The sequence below is a fragment of the Dipteris shenzhenensis genome, chromosome 33 (genome assembly GCF_047967505.1).
Source record: "Dipteris shenzhenensis isolate YYH24624 ecotype China chromosome 33, Dip_SZ_1.0, whole genome shotgun sequence".
NCBI lineage: Eukaryota > Viridiplantae > Streptophyta > Polypodiopsida > Gleicheniales > Dipteridaceae > Dipteris > Dipteris shenzhenensis.
The window spans coordinates 2,992,004-3,016,278 of NC_141628.1; the positions used below are offsets into that span (position 1 = coordinate 2,992,004).

The 24,275-nt window shown below is 44.4% G+C and overlaps 1 protein-coding gene across 1 annotated transcript in view; it reads right to left on the reverse strand.

The window, feature by feature from the left end:
- LOC147879547 (uncharacterized) overlaps positions 1-24,275 on the reverse strand; it is a 150,500-nt gene that overhangs the window by 31,854 nt on the left and 94,371 nt on the right. The window contains exons 15-18 of the mRNA XM_087371536.1: positions 24,180-24,250; positions 7,590-7,695; positions 7,335-7,480; positions 7,070-7,228 (exon numbers count right to left, since the gene is read on the reverse strand). Coding sequence (XP_087227662.1) covers positions 7,070-7,228; positions 7,335-7,480; positions 7,590-7,695; positions 24,180-24,250 — 482 coding nt within the window. The remainder of the gene's footprint in view (positions 1-7,069; positions 7,229-7,334; positions 7,481-7,589; positions 7,696-24,179; positions 24,251-24,275) is intronic.

The following is a 24,275-nucleotide window of genomic DNA, read 5'->3' on the forward strand; positions in this document are numbered from 1 at the left end:
TAAGGCTCTGCGCACTGTAGATCCGGGTCGATGATATTCAAACCCCCTTCTCTTGTAGGAAGAATCAAGGTCTCCCAAGCCACCCTATCTGTAACATCAGTTGTGCCATCTAGAGCACTCCATAAAAAGTTTTGTACGAGCCTCTTAAGCTGAGTGATACAATCCCTAGAGTGGCACCAACAAGAGCATACAAACCATGCTGTGGCTAGAAGAACCTGGTTAACCACCACCACCCTGGAAGCCAAGTCAAGTTTGGGTACTGTTGTGAGGGAGAGATGCCCACCCCAACCTGGCAGCCCAAATATCTGACGGAGACGCCCCTCTGTACCCAAGTGAAGACAATATCATTACCCCAATCCGGGGTGTCATCATCACAAATCCAAAAACCATTGGATTTATGCCAATTAATGTGTGCACCTGCAACTGTGCAAAATAAATCCAAGGCTGTCCGGAAGCAAGTGAGTGTCCTAGGGGTGGCATCCAAAAAAATAGCCGTGTCATCTGCCAGCTCACTATCCAGGAGCTCTTCTTCCCGGCGGATAGGAAGCCTCAGCCTAAATATCAGCTTGAGATCTAAGGTAGATACTCATAGCTTTCGCCACAAACACAAAAAGAAAAGGGGCAAGAGGACATCCCTGACGGACTGATCTGGAAATCTGAAATCTGTCCCCTCTTACCCCCCCCAATGAGCACCTCGCTATGGGCTGATCTGTAGAGAGAGGATACTCTAATCCATGCATCTAAAAAACCAAAACGAGATAGAGTACCCTCTAAAAAATCCCAGTCCACTCTGTCGTAAGCTTTCTCAAAGTCCAAGAGTAGAATGGCCAATCTCTGGCGGCTCTGCATGGCCCATTCTAAGGCCTCCCAAAATGAGAAAATATTATCAAATATACTTTTGCCATGCACAAACCCTATCTGCGTGTCATGAATCAAATCTGGAAGAAAAACCTATAGCCACAGACTGATGGCTTCCGCCAGAATCTTGTAAAAAGTGCCCAATAGAGTGATGGGTCTCCATTGAGACACTAGATTCCTATTACCCCCCTTTGGGATGAGATGAATGAGACCATTTGTAAGTGAGTCCAGCATCTCACTAGAGTCCCACACGCCCTGCAAGGCTGATGTAATGTGATCACCAATCTGCTCCCAAAAAGTAACAAAAAATGAAGGGGTAAGTCCATCCGAACCTGGGCACTTGCCCTTGCGACGGGCAAGTAGTGCAGTCTTGAATTCTACATTGGTGAAAGGTGCGTCCAGAGAAACATACATCTCATCCTTCACCAGTACAAGGATACACTGCCATATAACCTCTCTGGCATCATATATAGCCTGTGTGCCCCGATCTGCAGTAAGAAGGGATGCAAAATAATATGAAGCCACACGCATGACAGCATCAGGATCTGACTGTAATACCCCGTCTGAGTCAACAAGCTGCGAGACACTATCTCTACTATGTCTAGGCCCATGAGTAGAGAAAAAGTGTTTGTTGACCTTGCCACCCATCTGAATCCAAAAGGATTCCCGTGCATGAAAGGCATATTCTGCTCTCTCATCCAACAATGCCTGCAAATGAGCCCTTGCTGCAGCAAGGCGCTCTTGAATCCAAGCATCTTGGGCCTCTTCTGCTCTTCCCTCTAAAGGGACGCTAACTGCTAGCATATACCAATCTCACGTCTGAGAATCTCACGTGCCCTGGAATCAGCGATTGTATGATAATAGTCTCTAATTTTGGATAAGGCTGCAGCTACCTGAGATGGACGGACAGCTCCACCCTGTATGTGAGAAACCCAAATCTGTAAAATATCCTCCGTGAGGATCTCCTCTTCATAAAAAGCATCCGGAATCCTGACACTGGCAGAACGTCCTCTCCGATGAGGCTCAAGGATCTGCAACACCACTGGAAAATGATCTGAGGTGGAAACCCCAAATGTGAACTGCTCCTGACGCATGATGGCTCGAGATGTATTGAAGATCATGACCTTGGTTTTACCCAGGTTGACCTTCAAATCATGAGACTCACAAAAGGACTGTAGTGCGTCTACGTGTCTCTGAAGCCCCTCTGCTGAAGAAGACAAGAGAGCCACGTCATCTGCATAGAGCCAAATCTGGATCAGCGTGCCTGCAAGAGAGCAACCTACACCCCCCTGTGTCTGCATCACTGTCTCAAGCTCGTCAATGTAGAGGCCAAACAAGGTAGGCGACAAAGGACACCCTTGTTTGACCCCGATGGTACTCATGATCTCGTCTGTCCACCCGGATCCTACCCGAACTCTGCCAGAAACTCTCTCGTAAAGTGCCATGACAGCCCAAATGATCTCCTGGTCATAACCCAAGTCCTGTAGGCGTCGTATGAGGCGGGCTCTTGGGACCGTGTCAAATGCCTTGCGAAAATCCACAAAGCAACAATAAACCCTCTGCTTCCGTGATCTCGCCTCCTCGATGATACATCTGAGCGTCAGAATGTGGTCCATGGTTCCATGATCACCCCGGAAACCGGCCTGTCCTGCTGCTCTTAGTCCTCGACGCTCTGCAAGTCTGCTAACCTCGGAGTCAAGTACTGATGCATAAATCTTGGACATGACATGTCCAATCATAATGATCCTGTAGTTCTCTGGGCTCATGGGATCCCCTGCCTTGTGGATGGGTGAGATACTGTTAATGGTCCAAGTGTGTGGAAATCCCAAACAAACCGCTTCATTAAAAAGCTTTGCTAAGATCGGGGGTAGGAGGTTAATCCCATATGCAATGAACTCAGTGCATAGTCCCTCATGATCCTTCGCTCGGCCATTATGAAGTTTCATTACACCATCCTTTACCCCTCCTCTAGTGAAGCAGCAAGAGGGTGCAAGATGTGGGACGAGGCATGTGTGAGAGGCTAGGGACTAGCTGATTTGGGATGTCATAAAGTGTCCGTGCATAATCAAACCAGATCTGGGTGTCAGTGAGTGACGGAGGGGACCGTCCTTCTAGAAATCTCCGCCAGAAGTCCTTAGAGTTGTTACTAAACAAAATGTTCAGTAGCTCCTCCTCGTTTCGACGAACGAAGTCTAGTTTCTTCCTTCGTACCAGTCTACGGTATTCACGTAGCGTATCTGGTGCGCTCGGAAGACTGTTTTTGGATTCGAATCTGAGTTGATGGCGTAAGGCCTTACACTCATCATCGTACCAACTATTACAGGGTACGGTTCCAGGGGGTGGTGGGCCGGTGGAGCGAGTGGTGTGGGGAAAGGCATGAATGGCAACCTCGTGTAGTGAGCGGGTGACAAGGGCAACACGATCCTCTAAAAGGAGTATGAAGTCAATATAAGCGAGAAGTATGTACAGACGGCCAGAGTAAGAAGGTGAGTGATCCCGATCAAAGCGTATATCGTGGTAGATGGAGTAAGCACTGAGTGGGGTGGAAGGTGCTGTGCGAAGGGAGGTGGAGATGCGAAAGAAAAGGTATGTGTGATCAGCCCCTGGGGGGAGAGGTGCTACAGTGAAGTCAGTAATGCGAGATGTGAAGACAGGGGATCCCATGATGTAATCAACAACACTGGAGCCCCCCCCATGTGGAAAGCATGTAAAACCACCTGAAGCGGGCCATCTGTCAAGACCATTATAGATAATGAGATCATGTATTCTGCCCAGGTCTAATAGGGCGTGCCCATAGGATGAGAGTGGACCTCGCCTATCAGCCGAAACCCGTACCATACCTGCCTCCTCAAGGTCAACATCTGCCAGTAGAGTGGAATCATCTCTGAAATCAAGAAGTGGTACCTGACGGGTCCTTGTCCTCGCGTTGAAGTCCCCCACTAGAAGGACTTCTCCGCGGCTAGAAAAGTCAACGATGGACTGATAAAGGGCAGCAAATGGGAATGTCTCATCATCACCTCGAATATCTCTGGCAAAGTGGGAGGTCTCCGGGGGGAAGTAGCAAACTACGACAAACAGATCCTGACTATCCATGTGTCGTATCCGGATCCAAAGAATTCAAGAATGTGTATCTCTCTGCTCTACTGAAATGATCCCCCGAAGTGTGGATCTGAAAAGGACTGCAACTCCACCTGAACCTCGAACTCCACCTGAACCTCGAACTCCTCCTGTATCCCTCCTCTCATCTCTGTAGGCAGACTCCCATGTATATCCGCTGACTATTGGGAGAGGGCGCTCTGGACTCTGATGTGTCTCTGTATAGAAGACTATGTCGTGGCCTGTATAGGATTCCGAGAAGTTCCTTGGTTCTGACCATAAGGTACCATTACAGTAGTTCCAAATGGTGCAAGACAGGGTGTCGGATATCTGAGTCTCATAGGCCCCGCTTCGCTATGTAGGGGAGGGGGCAGGTGTCCTACGGGGACCTATAAGAAGTCATCCCTCTCATACCACTGCCCACTTCCCCTCCTTTCGGGCCTGATCCCGCTGCTGTAGCAAAGATCGCCTCTCCTCAATCTGTAGAGGTGTGAGGTCCTGATCCATAGAGATCACTGGCTGATCTTCAAGGACTGACCTGCGTCGTAGAGCTGAAAGTCGTGCCTGAGTGTCATGAAATCGTATGATCAGGGGTTGCTCTCGGTTGGGATCTCTCCCCACCCGCCATGCCCTCTCTATCCTGTGCTCAGCCACACCCAGGGTAGCGGTAACGAACGCAGTCGCATCTACCATCGGTGTAGCCTCAGTGTGTGGGATCCCGCGTACTCTAATGTTGAGAGCCTTACTAGCTCTCTGCTGCTGCTCCATGAGGGTAGCCGAAACGGTGACCCTTGCGGGTTCCCGTTTGGCCACGTCAACCCATCTGGAAGTCTCCTCAATAGCAGATTGCATGCTCGCAATCTGTGCCTCGACCACCGGGTACTCCCTGGGACAGTGTGTATGGCTGTGACCTCCTGTCGGAGCTGCATGATATCCTGCTCGAGTCCCTGAATAAGACCCGCCTGCTCGCGAATGGCCCTAGCCTGCTCCTGTATGATGCAGCTCTGCTCTTGGTTGAAGCGGACCTGCTCCCGTGCGAAGCGAGCCAGCTCCATCTCACGCTCACGAAAACTATGTATCTCCGTGAGTAGGGTCTCACGGGCCTCTGGTGTGTCAGTCCACCCATGTCCATGCTGAAACTGTGGTGACTGTGGCATGAAAGAGTGGGACTGAGTCCGAAAACTGGACGGTGGCTGAGTGAGGAACGGAGATGACAGTGGAATGAGTGAGGCAGTCCCAACGGGGTGTGGGAGGATGGGCTGACTGAGAGGGAGAGGGGAGAGTGAAGCGTAATGCGGCATAGTGTATGACACCTCGGAAGTAGGTGTCATAAGCTGTGTGAGAGCTGTAACAGGAGCTGGGCCTGAAGCAGGGACTGAAGTCGAAGTAGAGATAGAGATAGAGGGAGCTGAGGTTGGAGCTGAAAACGAAACTGACACTGTAGCGGGAGTTGAGGTTGAGGTTGAGGTAGAGATAGATGCTCAAGAAGCTGAGGCGGGTCCTAACTTTGCCTTGCTGTTTACCCCGAGTCCACTTCGGTTGTAACGTGTGTTCACATCCTCCAAATTCAGTTGTATCGTTTGCTTTTTTTTGTTGTTGTTATTTTCGTCTTTCTTGGCTTTGTCCCCCATTCTCTTGGGGTGCGGGTGCAGATCTTAGTGTTAATGTTCAGCCGGGAGCGGGAGCACCAGTCCCCCCCCCATAATGGGAGGCACGTCCAGTGCAAGGTGGTGGAGAGGTAGTGCGGAAGCCTGAAGTGGAGAGGCAGCCAAGAGGTGGAGGAGGAGGAGAGGCTAAGATGGCGAGCTCATGGAGCTAGGTGGAGAGCTGAAAATGCCCTTACACTTGTCCTTTGTAGCATCCTTGCAGTAAAAGCTCTATAAGCACTAGCAAATAGTCAAAGCATTATGACAGGACATGTATGAGATCAACAATACGTCTAGAAACCTCGACCTCGAGACAAAACTCCACAACATGCATATGGATGGGGGGGACTCAGTAGAGGAACACACCGCCTCTTAGCAGTTGGTCAAAAAATGAATTCAGATCGGGTAGTTACACTTTCGCTTGGCTCTTGGGGCGACTGTGATTGCAGGGCAATGGTCGCCACCACTTACATTCAAAGAGCTATAGCTGATTGCATGTTTCCTCGAAATCAACACAATATCACAAACAGCTGTACAAGTCTGTAGATATTCAATGTGCCGGCACTCACATTCTACTCTAGAGAGTACTATGCATCGTCAATTGTCTAGAAGTGCCCAATGAAAAACCCAATCACTAAAAGCATCGACATGAAAGAGGCTTAACCCAAAATCATATACTCACTGATCTCTACAAGATGGGAGTTATAACCCAATAATCTAGATCCCTACTTGTTTGGGGTAGGCCAGCAGTGGAGTTCCAGACCCAAAATAAAGCAAATGCATATTCAACATTGCACTGAGCACAATGGTGTAGCATTCAACATCGCAGTGAGCACAATGTTGTTCCAGAATAAGCAACCAAAGGCTCAATTCTTATCCATCCTAAAAACAATTAGAGCATTATAGTAGGACAGGCATGAGAATGAGGATGCCCTCTTGTCATTCAAAGTGTATATCACTTTCATGTTTCCAAAGCTTGCAGTTTATGTTTTGGTCTGCCATAAATTGACTATTTGCTTAATATTTTTGACATGATAAGATCTAGCATGGCCTTGTGCATGTGGTATAATAAGGTTTAAGCTTCACCTTGCTCTTCGTCCCTTGCAGCTGAACATTTAAGATCGACTAAAAGATGCAAATGATTTTTATCTTACATGACCTGATCTGAACCTGCCCTAAAGAGATGGGGCAAAAACTTCTAGGGAAAACGATACAGCTGCCTCTGTTAAATCCTTAATGTTGAAGAGGATAGCAAGTACTAATCTGCCAAAAAGAAAACAAAACTGGAAGAATAAAAATGGCAAGTCACCACGTGAAAATATCACATATTATACCGAGAGGAAACTTCAGTAGGTGCAAATTCCTTTATTCTAAAAATCCAGTGCAAAGTAGATGAATAGGATACTGGTACTTATCAATATTAAACAACAGTTCACACTTCAGTCTCATTAATGTTCAAGGAAGCATACCTCAGGTGTAATGACATATATCTGAAAATGAACCTTCTCATAAAAGTGAAAGGCACCATCGGCAGTTGAAGGTGTTACAACATGCTTCATTGAAGACCATAAAGTTGCACCAAGATGAGCCAAGAACCAGTCACGCGCCACAGAGAAATTATAGATGTGCTGCAGATGCAAAGTATGGTTCAAAAGCCAAAATGTTAGAATGAGGGCATTGAGATTGTTAAGCATACACTTCATGCCATCATGAACTTGGTTTTGTGAGAAGGACCTGTGTTTCATGAGCATCACTGAACAAATTCCATCGCTCAATACGCTTCAATGCCTCTTCTGTTCTTTTTCGAACAGCGTCATCATGATCCTCCAGCTGTAGAGCTTGTAGTTCTTCCTTCATATCGTCCATCCTCTCCTGCAGTTCTGCAGTTCTTTTTCACAAGGTCATCAAATGAACCTAAAAAGCAAATACATCCTGCTTTTTTAAATCTTTTTAGCAGCGCTATAATCCAAAAGAGATTGAAAGTCCCACCTTCACAAAGAGTTACTTTCACTCTTCGCCCTTCACAATGCTTCTGAGAGAAGAGTTCATAGATATCTATTTCTGCAAGTAACGTATCAATAACATGTGGGTCTTCCTACAAAAAAATGCATCATAATTAATAGATTCAAAACAAACCATCAGTGGCAGACAAATGGCAAAGAATATAAAATTCTAGAACCAACTGCATGAAATGCATTGAGAAGCCAACATGCACATGACACCCAATTTGATGCATTTGATTTAAGGAAACAGATTCCGTATTTGCCATCTTCTTCAATGTTGCAATAAGTAGATAAAAGATAAGCTCAAGGCGGAAAATGTGAAGAATCAAAAGAAAGTCTAGTGAAAGTCTTTAAAAGACTTCAGGATCTATAGACTGGAAAAAACCTGATACAAGGAGAGCCTCTAAGCGACCATTTTAACCCTAAACCAAAGCAGAACTTTACATGATTATAAAGATCATCCTGATCAAAATGATACGAAGAAGAAAGCACCTTGCTTTTACTGTGGGAAGCCTGGCACTTTGCTTCCAACTGTTGAAAGACAATGACAAATATGGTTAAACGAGTCTAAACCTAGTGGTAAAGACACCACTAGTGTAGCTATGCACCAGACTAGTAATTTTGGGAAAGCCTCAGCTATCTCAATACCAAATAAGATTAGCCAAGCTGATGAGTCAGGGATTAGTGACTCCAGATACACTGTGAAGAGTTTCGAAAGAAAGCTTAAGGAAAACAATCCCTTAAACTCATGCATTCTGATCTATCCGGTCTTTTGAATGTGAAATTAGTAGGAGTAAGATTTACTTCCTGACATTCATAGACAATTATTCTAGGAAGAATGGGTGTACTTCCTGAAGAAGAAATCTGACTTTAAAGAATTCTTTGCCAAGGTTGAAAGTCGGACTAGCAAGCATGTTAAGGCTCTCAGATCGGACAAAGAAGGAGCATATAAGTCAACAAAATATATTAAACTATGTAAAGAGAAGGGCATTGAAAGACATCACTCTACTTCTCATACTTCCCAACAAAATGATGATGTTGATTGCACAAACTGAACTCTAGGTGAGAAAACCAGGGGTATGCTGAAAGCCCATGATATATCAAACCCTAGGGCCTAAGATTGACCCAAAAAGACCTGAACAAATATGCATGTGTGTGTGTGTACTTAGATATACCTATGTAAGACTAGAATATATCCAATCATACAAATTTAGATTTTTTGTTGTTCTGAACTCCAAAAATCTACACAAAAGAAAAGAGAACACGAAAGAGAAGAAAAAAGAGGTAACAAAAACTTTTTTGAAAAACAAAAGGAAGACATACTTAGCAAGCAAAGCAACACTTATGTCGTCATCTGTGCCCAAGCATAAGCAGCTATACTGGGTAATGTGTAAACCACTATATTCAAGTTGTTCATGTTTATCATATATATCAACCTCTAATCCTACGATAGATTAAGAAAGTCTAAGATCTGAAAAAACACAAGAAGCCCCACTTGACGTGCAGTTCATTTCACAAGTCACGAGGATAGATTCCTTCTCCAAAAGCACAAACATTTTTGTACATAAAGTCTTGAAAATCAGGAACATCTGGTATGAATAAATCATCTATAAAACGCCTAACTTGGCTAAGCTTATGTAAAATGATAGGGCACATCACATCTGTGCATGTATATCTGTGCATGCACGAGCGTGCATGCTTGCCCACGTATATTGTTGTGTATGTGTATAATAGGCACATACTAAAGCATAGATTAAATGATTATTGCTCCTAGATTGCATTTTGGGCCCAAGATACCAATAAGGGAGAATGAAAGGGGAAGATAAACAGTGAGCTGAGTACACATAAGCTGCCCTTTTTTTGATTCCAAGCTTCTCCAACCTAGTAGTACACCGTGTTCCTTTCCCTCCTCTCCCAATTTTCATGACGATCCTTCCTTGTCTCCATGTTCTCTCTTTAGAACTCTCCTCGCTACCGCATCCACTAGATCTTTCTTTTCCCCCTAATTTACATTGTGCCTTAGTTTTTTTGCCTCCAAACCACTCCATCCCCCATGGAACATGACCACGCAACACAACTTATTACACAACTACTCATAAATGCCTCAATCTCAAGGCGTAGAGTCCCCTTCTTCCTCTGAACTCCATAGCCAATAGGGGTACAACTTCACACACTACAATACTCTCTTGCATAAAATAAAAATGATTGTAACATATTGCAAAGTACATGACGTGTACTCAGCAGCTGCATGAGCTCAACCTCCCAAGAAAGACCAATCAACCTGTATTAGAAACAAAAATGTAAAATAATTCATCCAAAGTATCAGGGCCCACTAGTCCCTACATGCCCCTTGTCTGCCATGAACATTCAAGACCCAAATTAAAATGCTTCCATATATTGCATCGATCCATGTCACACAACACCTTCCTTAACTTGGCCAAGGCATAGGTCAAAAAATACTGCCACAACCAAAAGAAGTAGTTAAATGGAATTCCTTAGCAATATCCTTCTCCTCTATCTCAATACTAACACTACACTGTGAAGAACTCATGCTCGCATGACTATGCATAGCATCCAACCAATCACCAAACTCACCCCCCTTCTGAGACACCATAGAACTGTGCTGTTGAGCATTAGGTATCACAACTGTACCATCAGGCTGGCTCATTTCCACATAAGCCACAGCCTTTGAGGTCACCTTTGCAAACGTAGATTCCTCTAGCTCGCCCAGCCCATGATCTACAACCGAAGGCCCCCCAACGGGCTCCACAAAATCATCCCTGCAAGCTGTAATACTCTCAGACACAACACCTAAGTCATCTGGCTCACCCAACCCATGATCTAATCCTACTAAGCAAAAATGATTTCATAATAATTAGACTCAATTATTTTCATAATAAACATGAGTTTTTTGAAACTACTAACCTCACAAATACTTTTCTAATGTCAATTGTTACTCAAAATTGAATGTCCATTGAATCACACCTTTTTTAAAACTACTAACATCACAAACTCCTAGGTGTGTTATCCAAACAAGTACTTATCAAATGAGCATGCCACTTTGCATGCAAGTAAATACCACCTAGGTTGAGGCGTGTGCAAAGTATTGTGCCTATCGGATAGGCTTTATTATCGATCAAGCATTACACACCATTTTTGCCTCAGTGTGATGCACATCCGTAAAAAACACGCTCCTAAGTATGTTATCCGAACAAGTACTTATCAAATGAGCATGCCACTTTGCATGCAAGTAAATACCACCTAGGTTGAGGCGTGTGCAAAGTATTGTGCCTATCGGATAGGCTTTATTATCGATCAAGCATTACACACCATTTTTGCCTCAGTGTGATGCACATCCGTAAAAAACACGCTCCTAAGTATGTTATCCGAATAAGTACTTATCGGATAGGCGCGCCACATTGCATGTAACTCAATACCACCTAGTTTGAGGTGTGTGCAAAATATTGTGCCCATCGGATATGCTTTGAATGGTCGATCATTCCCTCAACAGCAAGCTCCACTGCCTCATCTCAACAGGTTTCACTACCTCATTCCTGCAAGGTATAATACCCCAAACACACACCACCCAAGTCATCAACAGATCACATATCAGAACAGAAAGATAGAAAGATATTATTCTGATCTTTTTCCCTTTTGGACCAACAAATTCCAAGTTATGAATCTAGACAAGGTTATCTAGACGTGTAAACCACGGAACCTCAAGGTTCGTGGGTTACTCAGATGGTTACAGCTATGAGACAATATGAAGATGTTTCAGGGTTCATGTTAAGGTTCAAGTCAGAGAGACTCCCCTTCTTGCCAAATCATCCGCCGCTTCAATTGCTACTCCAGACGCAATATTCAGCCACATTTTGCAACTTCCATTCTTTCTTGTCAACAAAGAACAGTACTTCATTGAAAGACGCCTTCCCCTTCTTCAAAATATACATTCGAAACCATGGTAACAATGCCTCCAAAAATCACATTACCTCGAAATATTCCTAGCCACCATCGTTCCGAATGCATCAAAATACTTTGCCCATATTTCCCTGAACCTCAGTGCCACTTGGAAGACATGCTCCCCTTTTGATTGCTTCAAACCTACAACCTGCTGCAAAACAACTGCAAGAGATTCTTGTAGTTTGAAGTGCTCCACCCTAAGACATCCCAACAACTCCTCACTAACAGAGGCAAAGATCCATACCAAATATGGCCCACTACCCTCAAGAAAATCACCCAAGATATTAGCCCACTCTGCTTTGAGCCATTTGTATGAGCATCGAGACACATGCACATTTGAAAACATGCAAATATGCCCCATGGTGCTCCGCCCCACACCCACATAAAATGGGCACATTGACTACAATGAAAATCAACATTGCTTTGCTTCTGTCAACCATCTGTGTCACCAGCCAGCAGTCTTTTTTATCACCTATCTTCCTAGTCGAATATTGTCTCGTTGCCTGGCATCGATCTTTAGAAGCAGCTCGTTGTTTCCTCAACAAAACCCTTTTTTTCCTCCGCTTGGCTCTCAGCGACCTATCACTTGTTGATCATATGTTGCCACCCTTTTTCCTCACATGGAACATTGTCTGTGATCCTAAACGGCTGCCTCTTCTCACCTTCTTCCAATAATCCATTTGCTTATGCCGACCACCCAAGATTCTCAATGATTTTTTGACGACAGCATGTATCCATTTCGATGGTACTTTACCTTCCAGCAGCCATAGTCCAAGTTAACAAGCACTTTTTTTCTCTATCTCTCTACCCGTACCCAGATCCACTTTGACCGTGCCCTTGATCCAATGTATGTGTGTCACTTAACCGGAAAGCTTCCGGCCTTATTGGAGGCTGATCTAGACCTCGCCCACGCCTTAGCCACCCTTGTCACAGTGATACAGGATGCTGCCACCAAAACCTTTCCTACGACCCGATCTTCACGGGTAGGAGATGGGAAGATGCCTCAAAACCCCTAGTTTGATGATGAGTGCGATCTTCCGAGGACAGATTGGAGGAGCTTCGAGCGGCTACAGGTGACGATGGGATCCAGGATGATCCGATGTAAGCCCTCAATTCCACATGAGAAGTACAGGCAGAGTTCGCCATGACACCTCGCCAGGTTGATGCCATCTTTCAGACAGTGACTTTCATCCACAGAGTGGGACTTACCCCATTAGAGACTTCCTAGGTTGGCCCTAGAGTCATCCAGATGACTCGCAAAGAGCGGAGAAGACACATGATATGCACGCATATCTACATCGCTTGCCAGACACGATATCCAGATGGATAGGCTTCCCCCCTTTCAGTACAGCATGGATGCACCTCCTGAGTCAATCCCGCGAGATGAGATCAACCGTATTATACGGTTAGACCTCCTCCAGCTTCACACATCTCGAACTTGGGGGAAGGACCAGGAACTCCCCACCAAGACCCAGTTTTATCGCGACCGCTTCCTGAGAGTATCAAAGGAGGGATTCATTATTAGACCCCAATATCTGAAGGATAGAGGAGTATCTCATGCACTAAGGATTGCCATTGGTCAGATGCGGGTTTCATCCAATCAGCTGAGGATTGAAGCAGGGAGAGCGGCGGGTATATCTAGAGAGCAGTGGGTCTGCACGCTATGTACACTGGGGGCGGTTGAGACAGAGGAGCATTTTCTTTCTGTTTGTCCAGCCTATTACGAGATTCGGGGACGCTACCACTGTCTCTACCTAGAGGGGAATGGCTTGGGTCCTTTGTCACGACTAATCCATTTCCATGACCAGGTCTTTATCGGACTTCATCTGATGGAGATGCGGCGACACAGGGAGGCGCTTCTACGACAGATCTGAGAGCAATAGGGGATGGTCAGACCACTACAGGACATAGAGGGTGACCAGGGACAACAACACATCACAAACTTCTATACATTTGAGTCAGCCCCCGGACACACTGGAGTGGAGGAAAAGGAGCTAGCCGATATGAGAGCAGTCTAGATGAGTAGCCAGCACAGTACCACCGAGAGAGGGGCACAGAGGCCACATGTGCGACAAAGAGCCCCCAGAGTACACTCTATTGAGGTCCGGCCTATCACAGCTTTCCTAAGGGGAGACCGACAGAGACGAGGGGTCCCGCTAGACATAGCCCAGAGAGTCCAAAGAGCGAGGAGATAGCCCAGAGAGTCCAGAGAGCGAGGAGACCGCGCCCCCCACCGCAGCGCGAGACAGCTCAACAGATGCAGATACGAGATATTTTCGCAGCCCACCAGAGAGCCATCACTGTACCAAGCTTCAGTTTCGTCCCAACGCCTGGAAAGATTGATTGATATGATTATGATTATGATTATGATTCTGTTAGCATAGATTAGTACTCAGCAAGGGTCCTAGTGTACCCTTTGCTTCAGTCCACTGAGGCTTGTATGAGTTTGCTTTTCCGTGCACTTTGTCCCATAGGCCCACGAGGTCTCCCGTGGACATTAATATATCTTTCTTTCTTTCTTTCTCTCTCATCAAGAATCCCAGAAGAGGTGAAAATGGGTTAAGGGCCCGAAGAAAAAGGTCATGGGAAATATCTTTGATGCGGAAATGCTTGAGTATGTTATCGGATTCTACAACCATGCCAATGCAACAGAAATGGGAAATGAAGAAATGTCATATGCCTCAATCAACCCTTTCACTTTAGAGGACATTGAAGCTGTTAGAAAAAACAGTGTGAGCTAGAGAGCTGAACGTAGTGCTTGCAATAGAAGAAGTCAGTAATACAAGAAGTGGGATAGGTTTTGCCTAAGTGACAGAACCTTATACTTCACTAACCGTAGTTAGTGCACAAATTGTGGTTAGGGAAAAAAAACCTCTAAAAAGAGGAAAAAGTGCCCCGAACCTACTTATTACTTTACATTGGTCACTGCTAGAATATAATAATAATTCTAACACCCCCCTGCAGTGCCAATGTCATGTACAAGCAAATGATCAATCACCAAAAGCAGATAAGTTAAGGGCACTGCGAAATGCCTCAAACTTTTCACGTGAAAGTGCTTTGGTGAAGATGTCTGCAACATTGTCATGTGTTGACACATAGATCATACTGATCTCTCCTGCATGCAACTTCTCTCTGACATAGTGATAGTGAACCTCAATGTGCTTCGTGCGAGCATGAAACACAGGATTCTTTGCCACTGCTATAGCACTCTAACTATCAGTGAGAATCGGAGAAGGGCCCTCCAATGAAAGACGAAGATCAGCAAACAAATGACGCAGCCAACCACATTCAACTGTCGTTGTTTCAACTGTCGCTGTGAAAGCTTCCCTGTACTCAGCTTCACATGAGGAGGTAGCCACTGTAGATTGTTTCTTGCTCAACCAAGAAATGCAAGTATGTCCTAGAAAGACACAATTCCCACTGGTGGACTGCCTAGTATCATAGTCTCCAGCCCAATCTGAGTCACTGTAAGCATGCATCTGCAAGTCACCCCCCCTGGGAAACATCAAGCCAAAAGACTTTGTAACTTGCAAGTAACGAAAGATGCGTTTTACAGCCTGCCAATGCATAATCTTTGGGCTGTGCATAAACCTGCTCACCTGAGAAACTGAAAACTGAATATCAAGTCAAGTATTGCAGAGATAAATGAGGCATCCAACAGCCTAGCTATAGAGTGCGACATCAATTGATTCCCCTGCATCATGCATTGTAAGCTCCAGCCCTGGCTCCATGGGAGTGGACATAGGCTTGCAATCATGCATGTTGAATCTCTCCAAGAGTTTTTGAACATACTTCGACTGAGACATAACAATGCCACGTTTCTGTTGAATAAACTGGATCCCCAAAAAGAAATGTAACAAGCCCAAGTCTGACATATCAAATGTAGCTTTCAATTGGGCTTTATAATCTGCAATTACTTCGTCATTTGATCCGGTGAGCAGCATGTCATCTACATAAAGAATGATGACCAAAATATCCCCCCCATCCTTCTTGATGTAGAGGGTGCTCTCAGGTGGACTATTGTTCAGCCCCTTGCTAGTCAGAAAGGCATCAATTTTGGCATACCATGCACGTGGGGCTTGTTTCAGCCCATACAAAGCTTTATTCAGCTTGCATACCTGAAGTGCATTTCCTAAAATTTCAAAGCCCGAAGGTTGTTTGACATAAACCTCTTCCAACAAGTCTCCATTAAGGAAAGCTGTTTTAATGTCTAACTGATGAACATTCCATTCAAAATTTGCAGCCATGGCTATAACTGACCTGATGGTGGTCATCCTGGATGTAGGAGCAAAAGTCTCCTCATAATCTATGCCCTTATTCTGAGCATATCCTTTTGCAACCAGCCTTGCCTTGTACCGATCAATGGACCCATCTGGCTTTCTTTTGACTTTGAAAACCCACCGTGTACCTATGGCATTCTTACCTGGTGGCAAATCCACAACATCCCAAGTCTGATTTTTATGAATGGACTGCAACTCATCGTGCATGGCATTCATTCAATGCTTATTATCTTTTGCTTCTTCAAATGTCTCAGGCTCCTCCTCATCAAGAAGAGTACCTGCATAAGCTGATTCAACTGAATGAGCTCCCTCCATGTGCCTTACTGCACTACGAGTTCTGCCAAGTAATGGAGCTTCAAGCCTACTCTCCCTGAGAGTCTGAAGCAACCAATGCGGGACTGTTTTAGCTGCATGTATCTCTTGAATTTCTTGCCTGACAACTTCATCCATACCCTGAGGTTGTACCAATTCAGCTGGGGGCTGAAGCTGTACTTGTGGAGGTGGCGGAGGTTGCTGTAAATTCTAAGTTTTAGCGGGGGAACCAAATGCTATAGGAAGCATCCCCTCAAACACATCATCTGAAAAGGACGAAATCTGAAATTCAGCATTTGTATGTGCAGAATTTTCAGAGAATATGACATCTCTACTGACAAAAATCTTGCGTGTAGCAGGATTGTAGAGACGATAGCCTTTGCTTTGTGAACTATATCCCACAAAAATGCATTTTAGTGCCTTATCCGACAACATGTGTCTGAACTCCACAGGCACGTGGGCATATGCAACAAAACCAAAAACTCTGAAGTGGTCCACTGAAGGCTTTCTCCCATGCCATGCCTCATAGGGAGTGATTGTCTTCAAAGCCTTTGTAGGAGCCCGATTTAAAATATAGTTGGCACACATGAGGCCTTCCAGCCAAAACCTGTGAGGCAACTTCTTACTTGTGAGCATGCATCTATCCATTTCCATGGCGGTGCGATTCTTCCGCTCAGCTTTGCCATTCTGTTGAGGTGTAAGCCTACTGTAAACTGATGCATAATGCCTTTTTCTTTTAGAAATGTCTCAAATTCATGACACATATACTCCCCCCCTCGATCTGTGCGAAGTGTCTGCACCTTGAGTCCTATCTCATTTTCAACCATAGCCACAAAGTGTTTGAAATGCATAAACACTTCTGATTTTTCCTTGAGACCATAGACCCAAGTGTAGTTGGTAAAGTCATCTATGAATGTAACAAAAATAAGATAACACCCAAAAGCAGATGTCCTCATGGGACCGCAAACATCACTGTGAATAAGCTTTAATTTTCTTGTAGCTTTTACTGCACCATCCTTCTTGAAGGGAAGCCGATGCATTTTGCCAAGAATGCAACCTTCACATGCATGAGGAGGAGGCGACTCCAAAGGAGGTAATGCATCAACCATATCGTGCCTCTGAAGTGTCATTAAGCTGCCATAGCTCATGTGCCCATACCTGCCGTGCCATAACTCCGCATTCTGCATCGTAGCAATGGGAGTGCTAACTGATAATGCAAGATGGGATCTTTTTTCATATAGATCAAGCTGAAACAGACCCCGATACAAAGTGCCAGACAACATCAAAGCATAGTCATTTCCTTTGTCTCTGACTGCACACTTGCCCTCATCAAAAACAACCTGAAATCCTCCTCTATTGAGTGAGGACACTGAAAGCAAATTCTTTTTTATACCTGGCACATAGAGTACATCTGAAATTCTGAAATCTGTGCCATCAGAGAATGTGAGAATAGTGTCTCCTACTCCACACACTGAATAAGAAGAATTATTTGCACAAGTTACCTTCGGTGGGTGAAGAATGCAGAGTTACAAACAGATTTTTCTTGGAAGTGATGTGCTTTGAAGCACCACTATCAATATACCAAGTATGTAGTGTCTCATCAAGACTGAAAGAGCATTCATCCTTTGAAGGATCGTAACTGCAAGTCAAAAAAGCATATGGGTCATCATCATTAGTGGCTATAGTATCTGAACTACCCACTGAAAAATCTGAAGTGCAAAACAAAAAGGCATAGTGCTCTTCAACCAAGTTGGCTGCAACACCTCCTCCATCATGGCAATGTGGACTTGATGCATTTGATACAGCCATACCGGAATCCCTTTTCTTTTCTTTGGCTATGCGCTTCTTGCACTCTCCAATATAATGACCTGGCTTCTTGCAATAATGATAGATGCCCTTCTTTTTTTGCTTGTTTGTATCAGCATGTGCCTTACAAGAAGGCTGTCCAGAATCAGCTTTATGCTGATGTGTGGGCTGATTGGCATGTGGCTTATGCTGCCCTTTACCCTTGGGCTTGAACTTGGAGAGCATAGCATGCTCGCCAGCCGAGGTTGCCATAATTCTGCGTGTGTGTTCCTCCTACAACAAAAGCCCTACCAACTCGTGAAAGGAGAGAGGATTGCTGCCCCCCTTCAATGACAAAATCAGCGAGGTGTGGAAACCGAGATAGGACTCAGGAAGAGAGTTCAGAGTGGTAGTCATCATCTCTGAATCTGGAATGACTTCATGAATGTTTAGCAATTGTTCTCTGAGATCCTGAAGCTTCGTGAGGTGAGAATTCATGGAATCTCCCTCCTTCATATGTGTATGGGAAAGTTCTCGCTTCAAAAAGGAAACTCTGGCATCGTTTCTTGCTGCAAACATACTCTCAAGTATTACCCAAGCTGCCATAGATGTCTTGCATGACCGAATATGAGGTATAATGAACCTCTTGACAGAAAGAGAAATTAATGAAAGAGCTTGTGCATCTCTAGAGTCCCATCTTTTCTGCACTGCTGTGGGAGCTCCTAGAGTGGCTGCTCCAATAACCTGTGCTGTATTTGTACCTCTACCCCTGCCTCCAGCTGTAGGAGTGACAGGTATAGGCGTTGTATTTCACCTCCATTGACATAATCCCAAAGATTTCTGCCAACCAAGATATTGCGAACCATGAAACTCCACAAGGAGTAGTTGGTGCCATCCAACTTATCCTCCTGTGTGAGAACCCCGAACACCTCATTTGAGTTGTTCTGAGCCATTTTCACCAGATAATCTCAGGAAAAAAATACTGCAGACGGACCAGGTGAAGTCCCTTCTTGGGATATACAATGCACAAGTAAAATCTGTGAAGAATAATATGCCCGCAGTGACAAATACTGTCACAGCCTGTCAAAGGCTCAAAATTCACCACACTGCTCTGCTCAATGCCCCAAAAATCTGCAAATAGAATCTGCAAAAAGTGGCAAAAGTGCAATTTGACTCGTACTGAGTCCAAAACTGTTTGCAAACTTCCAAAATGCCCTTTTACCTGCAAAATTGCAACCCAAATGCAAAAGCCCCAATTTCTTGTGGGAAATTGCATACAAAAGAGGGCAAATGGTCTGAAAGCCCCAAATGTTGCACAAATTGCACTCTGCCTGTAAAAGCTTCAGATTTCACTGCAAAATGGCAATGTAATTGCAAAAGCCCCAATTTCTTGGACAACCTGCAACCCAACTGCAATGTCTACCCACAAATACAGAATGCCCCAAATTCTATGCAAGATCTAAGCCAAACAATGGCTATCTGCAAACAATGCCTGCCAAAAAACCAACTGCTAGAGTACCTGATAGAATAAAACTTGCACAGAAGTGCGGATGCCAACGAAAAGTACAAGAGCTTGCAAAATGTACGGATATCCGTACTGTGTACAGATTTGCATCAACATGTACGAATGGTAGTTGTACAGAGTACGGACAACCAGCGCAGTCATGTACGGAATGGTGACACGCATTACGGAATGCCTGCGTACGAATGCATGTGTACAGATGTATGGCAGCCTATGTAGGGATGTACGGCACACTGACGAGCTAATCGATGGCACGGACGACGTACAAGATGTACGGTTCGCACGTGCGAAATGCAGACAGTACGGATGACCGTATTGTTGTACGACAGCCGTACAACGAAGGTACGGCGCATGTGCGGCGGTACGGAATGTACGGAATGGTCTGAAAGCCCCAAATGTTGCACAAATTGCACTCTGCCTGTAAAAGCCCCAGATTTCACTGCAAAATGGCAATGTAATTGCAAAAGCCCCAATTTCTTGGACAACCTGCAACCCAACTGCAATGTCTACCCACAAATACAGAATGCCCCAAATTCTCTGCAAGATCTAAGCCAAACAATGGCTATCTGCAAACAATGCCTGCCAAAAAACCAACTGCTAGAGTACCTGATAGAATAAAACTTGCACAGAAGTGCGGATGCCAACGAAAAGTACAAGAGCTTGCAAAATGTACGGATATCCGTACTGTGTACGGATTTGCATCAACATGTACGAATGGTAGTTGTACACAGTACGGACAACCAGCGCAGTCATGTACGGAATGGTGACACGCATTACGGAATGCCTGCGTACGAACGCATGTGTACAGATGTACGGCAGCCTATGTAGGGATGTACGGCACACTGACGAGCTAATCGATGGTACGGACGACGTACAAGATGTACGGTTCGCACGTGCGAAATGCAGACAGTACGGATGACCGTATTGTTGTACGACAACCGTACAACGAAGGTACGGTGCATGTGCGACGGTACGAAATGTACGGAATGGCAGCACATGTAGGACGATGCAAGAGCTATACGGGTGTACGACAAGTGTACGGGCTGTACGGAATCAGCCCGTACAGATTGCGGGAGCAGGGAGCAGAAAGCTTGCGGGCTAGGAAGCAAAAGAGCAGAACTTGGGCTCTGATACCAAATGTTAGAAAAGAGAGTGTGAGGTAAAGAGCTGAACGTAGTGCTTGCAATAGAAGAAGTAAGTAATACAAGAAGTGGGATAGGTTTTGTCTAAGTGACAAAACGTTATCCTTCACTAACCGTAGTTAGTGAACTAGCTGTGGTTAGGGGAAAAACCCTCTAAAAGGAGGGAAAAGTGCCCCTAACCTACTTATTACATTTCATTGGTCACTGCTAGAATATAATAATAATTCTAACAGAAGCCGGGCTGAAAAAGATGGCAAATGGAAAGGCCTCTGACCACATGCACGTGTGCTGAACTCTTAAAATGGACTGAAGATAGGGCACGACAATGGCTATACACATACTGACAAATGCTCTACACCATGGCTTTCCACTTGACTGGCAAGAGAATTGGGTTCAGCCCCTATTCAAAGGGGGAGACAAAAATTCAGCCACTGACTACAGAACTATAATGGTCAGTTCCACACTATCTAAACTTTTTAGCATGGTGCTTGAAGCAAAAATTAGCACTTGGGCCGAAGAGACCAAGAAGAGGGCCATTGGACAAGCAGGCTTCCGTAAAGAGCATAGGACTGCAGATCATCTGGTCACATTAAGAGTACTCATGGATGAAAGCAGACTAAAAGGAAAAACTCTTTTGTGCTGTTTTGTAGATTTTAAGACGGGCATTTGATACAGTCCTGAGAGGGAGCCTATGGAAAAGAATGCAAGACCTCAGAGTCCCCTTGGCATTAAGGGTAGGCATCTCCCGAATATACGAGAAAGTATTATGCACACTAAAACAAGAGCATGGACTGTCCACTGCATTTCAAAGTAATATGGGGTTAAAATAAGGCTGTCCTCTCTCACCTACATTGTTTGGAATCTGCATTGACAAGTTAGAAGAACTCATAAATGAATTTGCAGCAGGAGAAGGGATACAAGGACCCAAGCTCGGGCTATGGACAATACTGTTGCTTCTATATGCAGATGATGTGGTTCTTTTTTCCTATGACCCTGATTCCATGCATCAACTACTACAGACACTTCAGGTCTTTTGCAACGAAAGTGGGCTGCAAGTTAATGTCACCAAAACCAAAATGATGGCAGTATGCACCACCCAACCTGAACATCCTCCTGTTATCAGCTTTGAGGGGCAGCCCATTGAATATGTCAATACCTTTAAATACTTGGGAATCGACATACCAACCGACCACAGATGGTGGCAATGTGCACAAAGAAGGTTGGATACAGGTTGGGGAAAATACTATCAATTTGAAAATGACTGTAGGCACACTAACACACAGAACTGGAAGATTCGGAATATGTTGTTTGATGCATATGTAGTTCAAACAGTGCTATACCGAGTAGAAGTATGGGGAGGCAGCATCTCTCCATCCACATGGAATGAGATTGAAAATTTGCAGAAAGCATTCCTACGACGACATCTGGCCACTACTACAATATCATTGTCATTCAAGAACCTTGGTAGCACTTGTTGTGCTCTATTAACATCAGCAAAAACATTGACAACACTTCCATGAAGTCCCTATTGTCCTTCATATGATAATTCTCGTATTTGAGCAAAGGGTATTCTAATTGAAACCAATTGTGCGTCAATGTCAGTAAGGTCCTTTGTAAATCTTGTTTTTTGAATCATTTGCATGTTCTTCAAAGAGAATACAGGGATTTTGTTGTTTTTCACATCTTTGAAGCAAAGTGTACATAAGAGTCAAGGCTACTACCCCTTACTCAATGCTCCTATTGGAAACGCGCAGGAGGCCAATTGAGTTTCATGCACTGATCAAAGTGATGCAACATCTAGTGGACGTGCAACAAATGCCAACAAACAGATTACCACACAGAGCATGGACAGCAAGTATGAAACTTCAAAAAAACTATAAACGCAAGATCATCTGTACAGGATGGGGGACAGACATAAGGAAATGGTTCAGCAGATGGAAAGTGGAATCATACTTGACTATGCCACCTGAAAAGGTCAATCTACAAGAATCCCAGTTATCCTTACTATGCACCCTACAGGCTCAAAGCAAAAAAGAAGACAAAGTTAGAATACTACCAAGATCAAATAAACCCCCTATGCTGGTCATCATTCATGACATCAGATGCCTCTGCTCAGCCATACATCAGCACTCCCATCCCTCTTCTCTATCGCAGGAGTATTGCCAGATTCCGCACACGATCACACACCTTGGCAATAGAGAAAGGAGCTTGGCTGAATTTGTTACGACATGCCGGATTTTGCAGATTCTGTGATTCATAGACAGTTGAGACAGAGGCACATGTAGCCCTACAATGCCCCAGATATACACATATCAGGGACGACTACCAGCAGATACTGGTAGAAACCACTCAGCTCTCATCAGTTCTCACCATTGCCCCTCCGGCAACGTTTTCGTACCTTCAAAAACTTGAAAATTCTTGAACCCTCCACATCGGAGGAGATTTTTGTACTGATGATTAGGTCCCATGGGTCATTTTTGGCCCCCCGAGGACGATAATAAATTCTACTTCTACTTCTACTTCTCCTTCCTCTCTCTCTCTCTCTCTCTCTCCTCGCCACCTCACCCACTAGGATTTTCTCTTTTCCCTTATTTACATACACCTTCGTTGCTTTACTTCCTAACCACTCTACCCTCCATGGGAACATGACCACCCACATCAAAATTTATTACACAAGTCCTCCTAAACACCTCCGATCCCGAAGATCTTGATTGCATCCTAAAGCTCAAGGAGTTCTCCTTCTTTCTCTAGACGCCATAGCCAAGAGGGTTTACAACTTCACACGCTACAATGCCCTTGCATAAACTTAAATAACTGTAACAATAAATACATATATATGCATACATGCATGTTTGCATATATGTCGTATGTATTGGTATATGTATATGTATGTGCATCCAAGTACATAGAAATATGCATGTGTGTATGTGTGTTTGCACGCGTGCGTGCGCACCTGTTCACAGATACATACATCACATCTGTGCATGTGTATCTATGCATGCATAGATATAAATAATGTGTACTGTTCATTTATCTGTATGTATGTATACATGTAGCTGTGTATAAATATTTGAATAAATTGTTTTATACAGGTATCTATAATGATTAAAACCCTACACAATGTGAGAAACACAGTATATTGACTTGAATTGGAAGCATAAACAAGCATCAGCAATTTAACCATTTGAGTAGAATTCACATGATCAAATGGTTTTCTTGGCCCATCAGCTGCTGTAAACCTATGTCTCATTCATCATCCAAGTTTGTCTCTTTGTCGATATGTCAAATTTAGACTCAATTTCAGAAAAACCTTGTAAGAGAAGACAATGTGCATCTCATAATCCCTGTCAATGTTCAAAAGTCTTCACACAATGACATTAACAAACAGATTATCATTGATAAGATGGCTGTGTTTGCACACAAATTCAACCTGCTTGTACTAAGCAGAGCTGGAAGAGAGAATATAGAGTCCCCTTGTACATCAGATAAAGTCCATGTGCATGTTTGTGCATCCAAAAATCTCTGTAGAAAATTAGAAAACGAGAGGAATTTCCACCGATACATCAGCCACTCACATCTTGGAAGACAGAGAATTTATCCTGCACGAAATTTTGCAGATCCTGCTCGGCATCCTCTTCAGAAGCACCTACATATGAAATCAAAGGCCACCA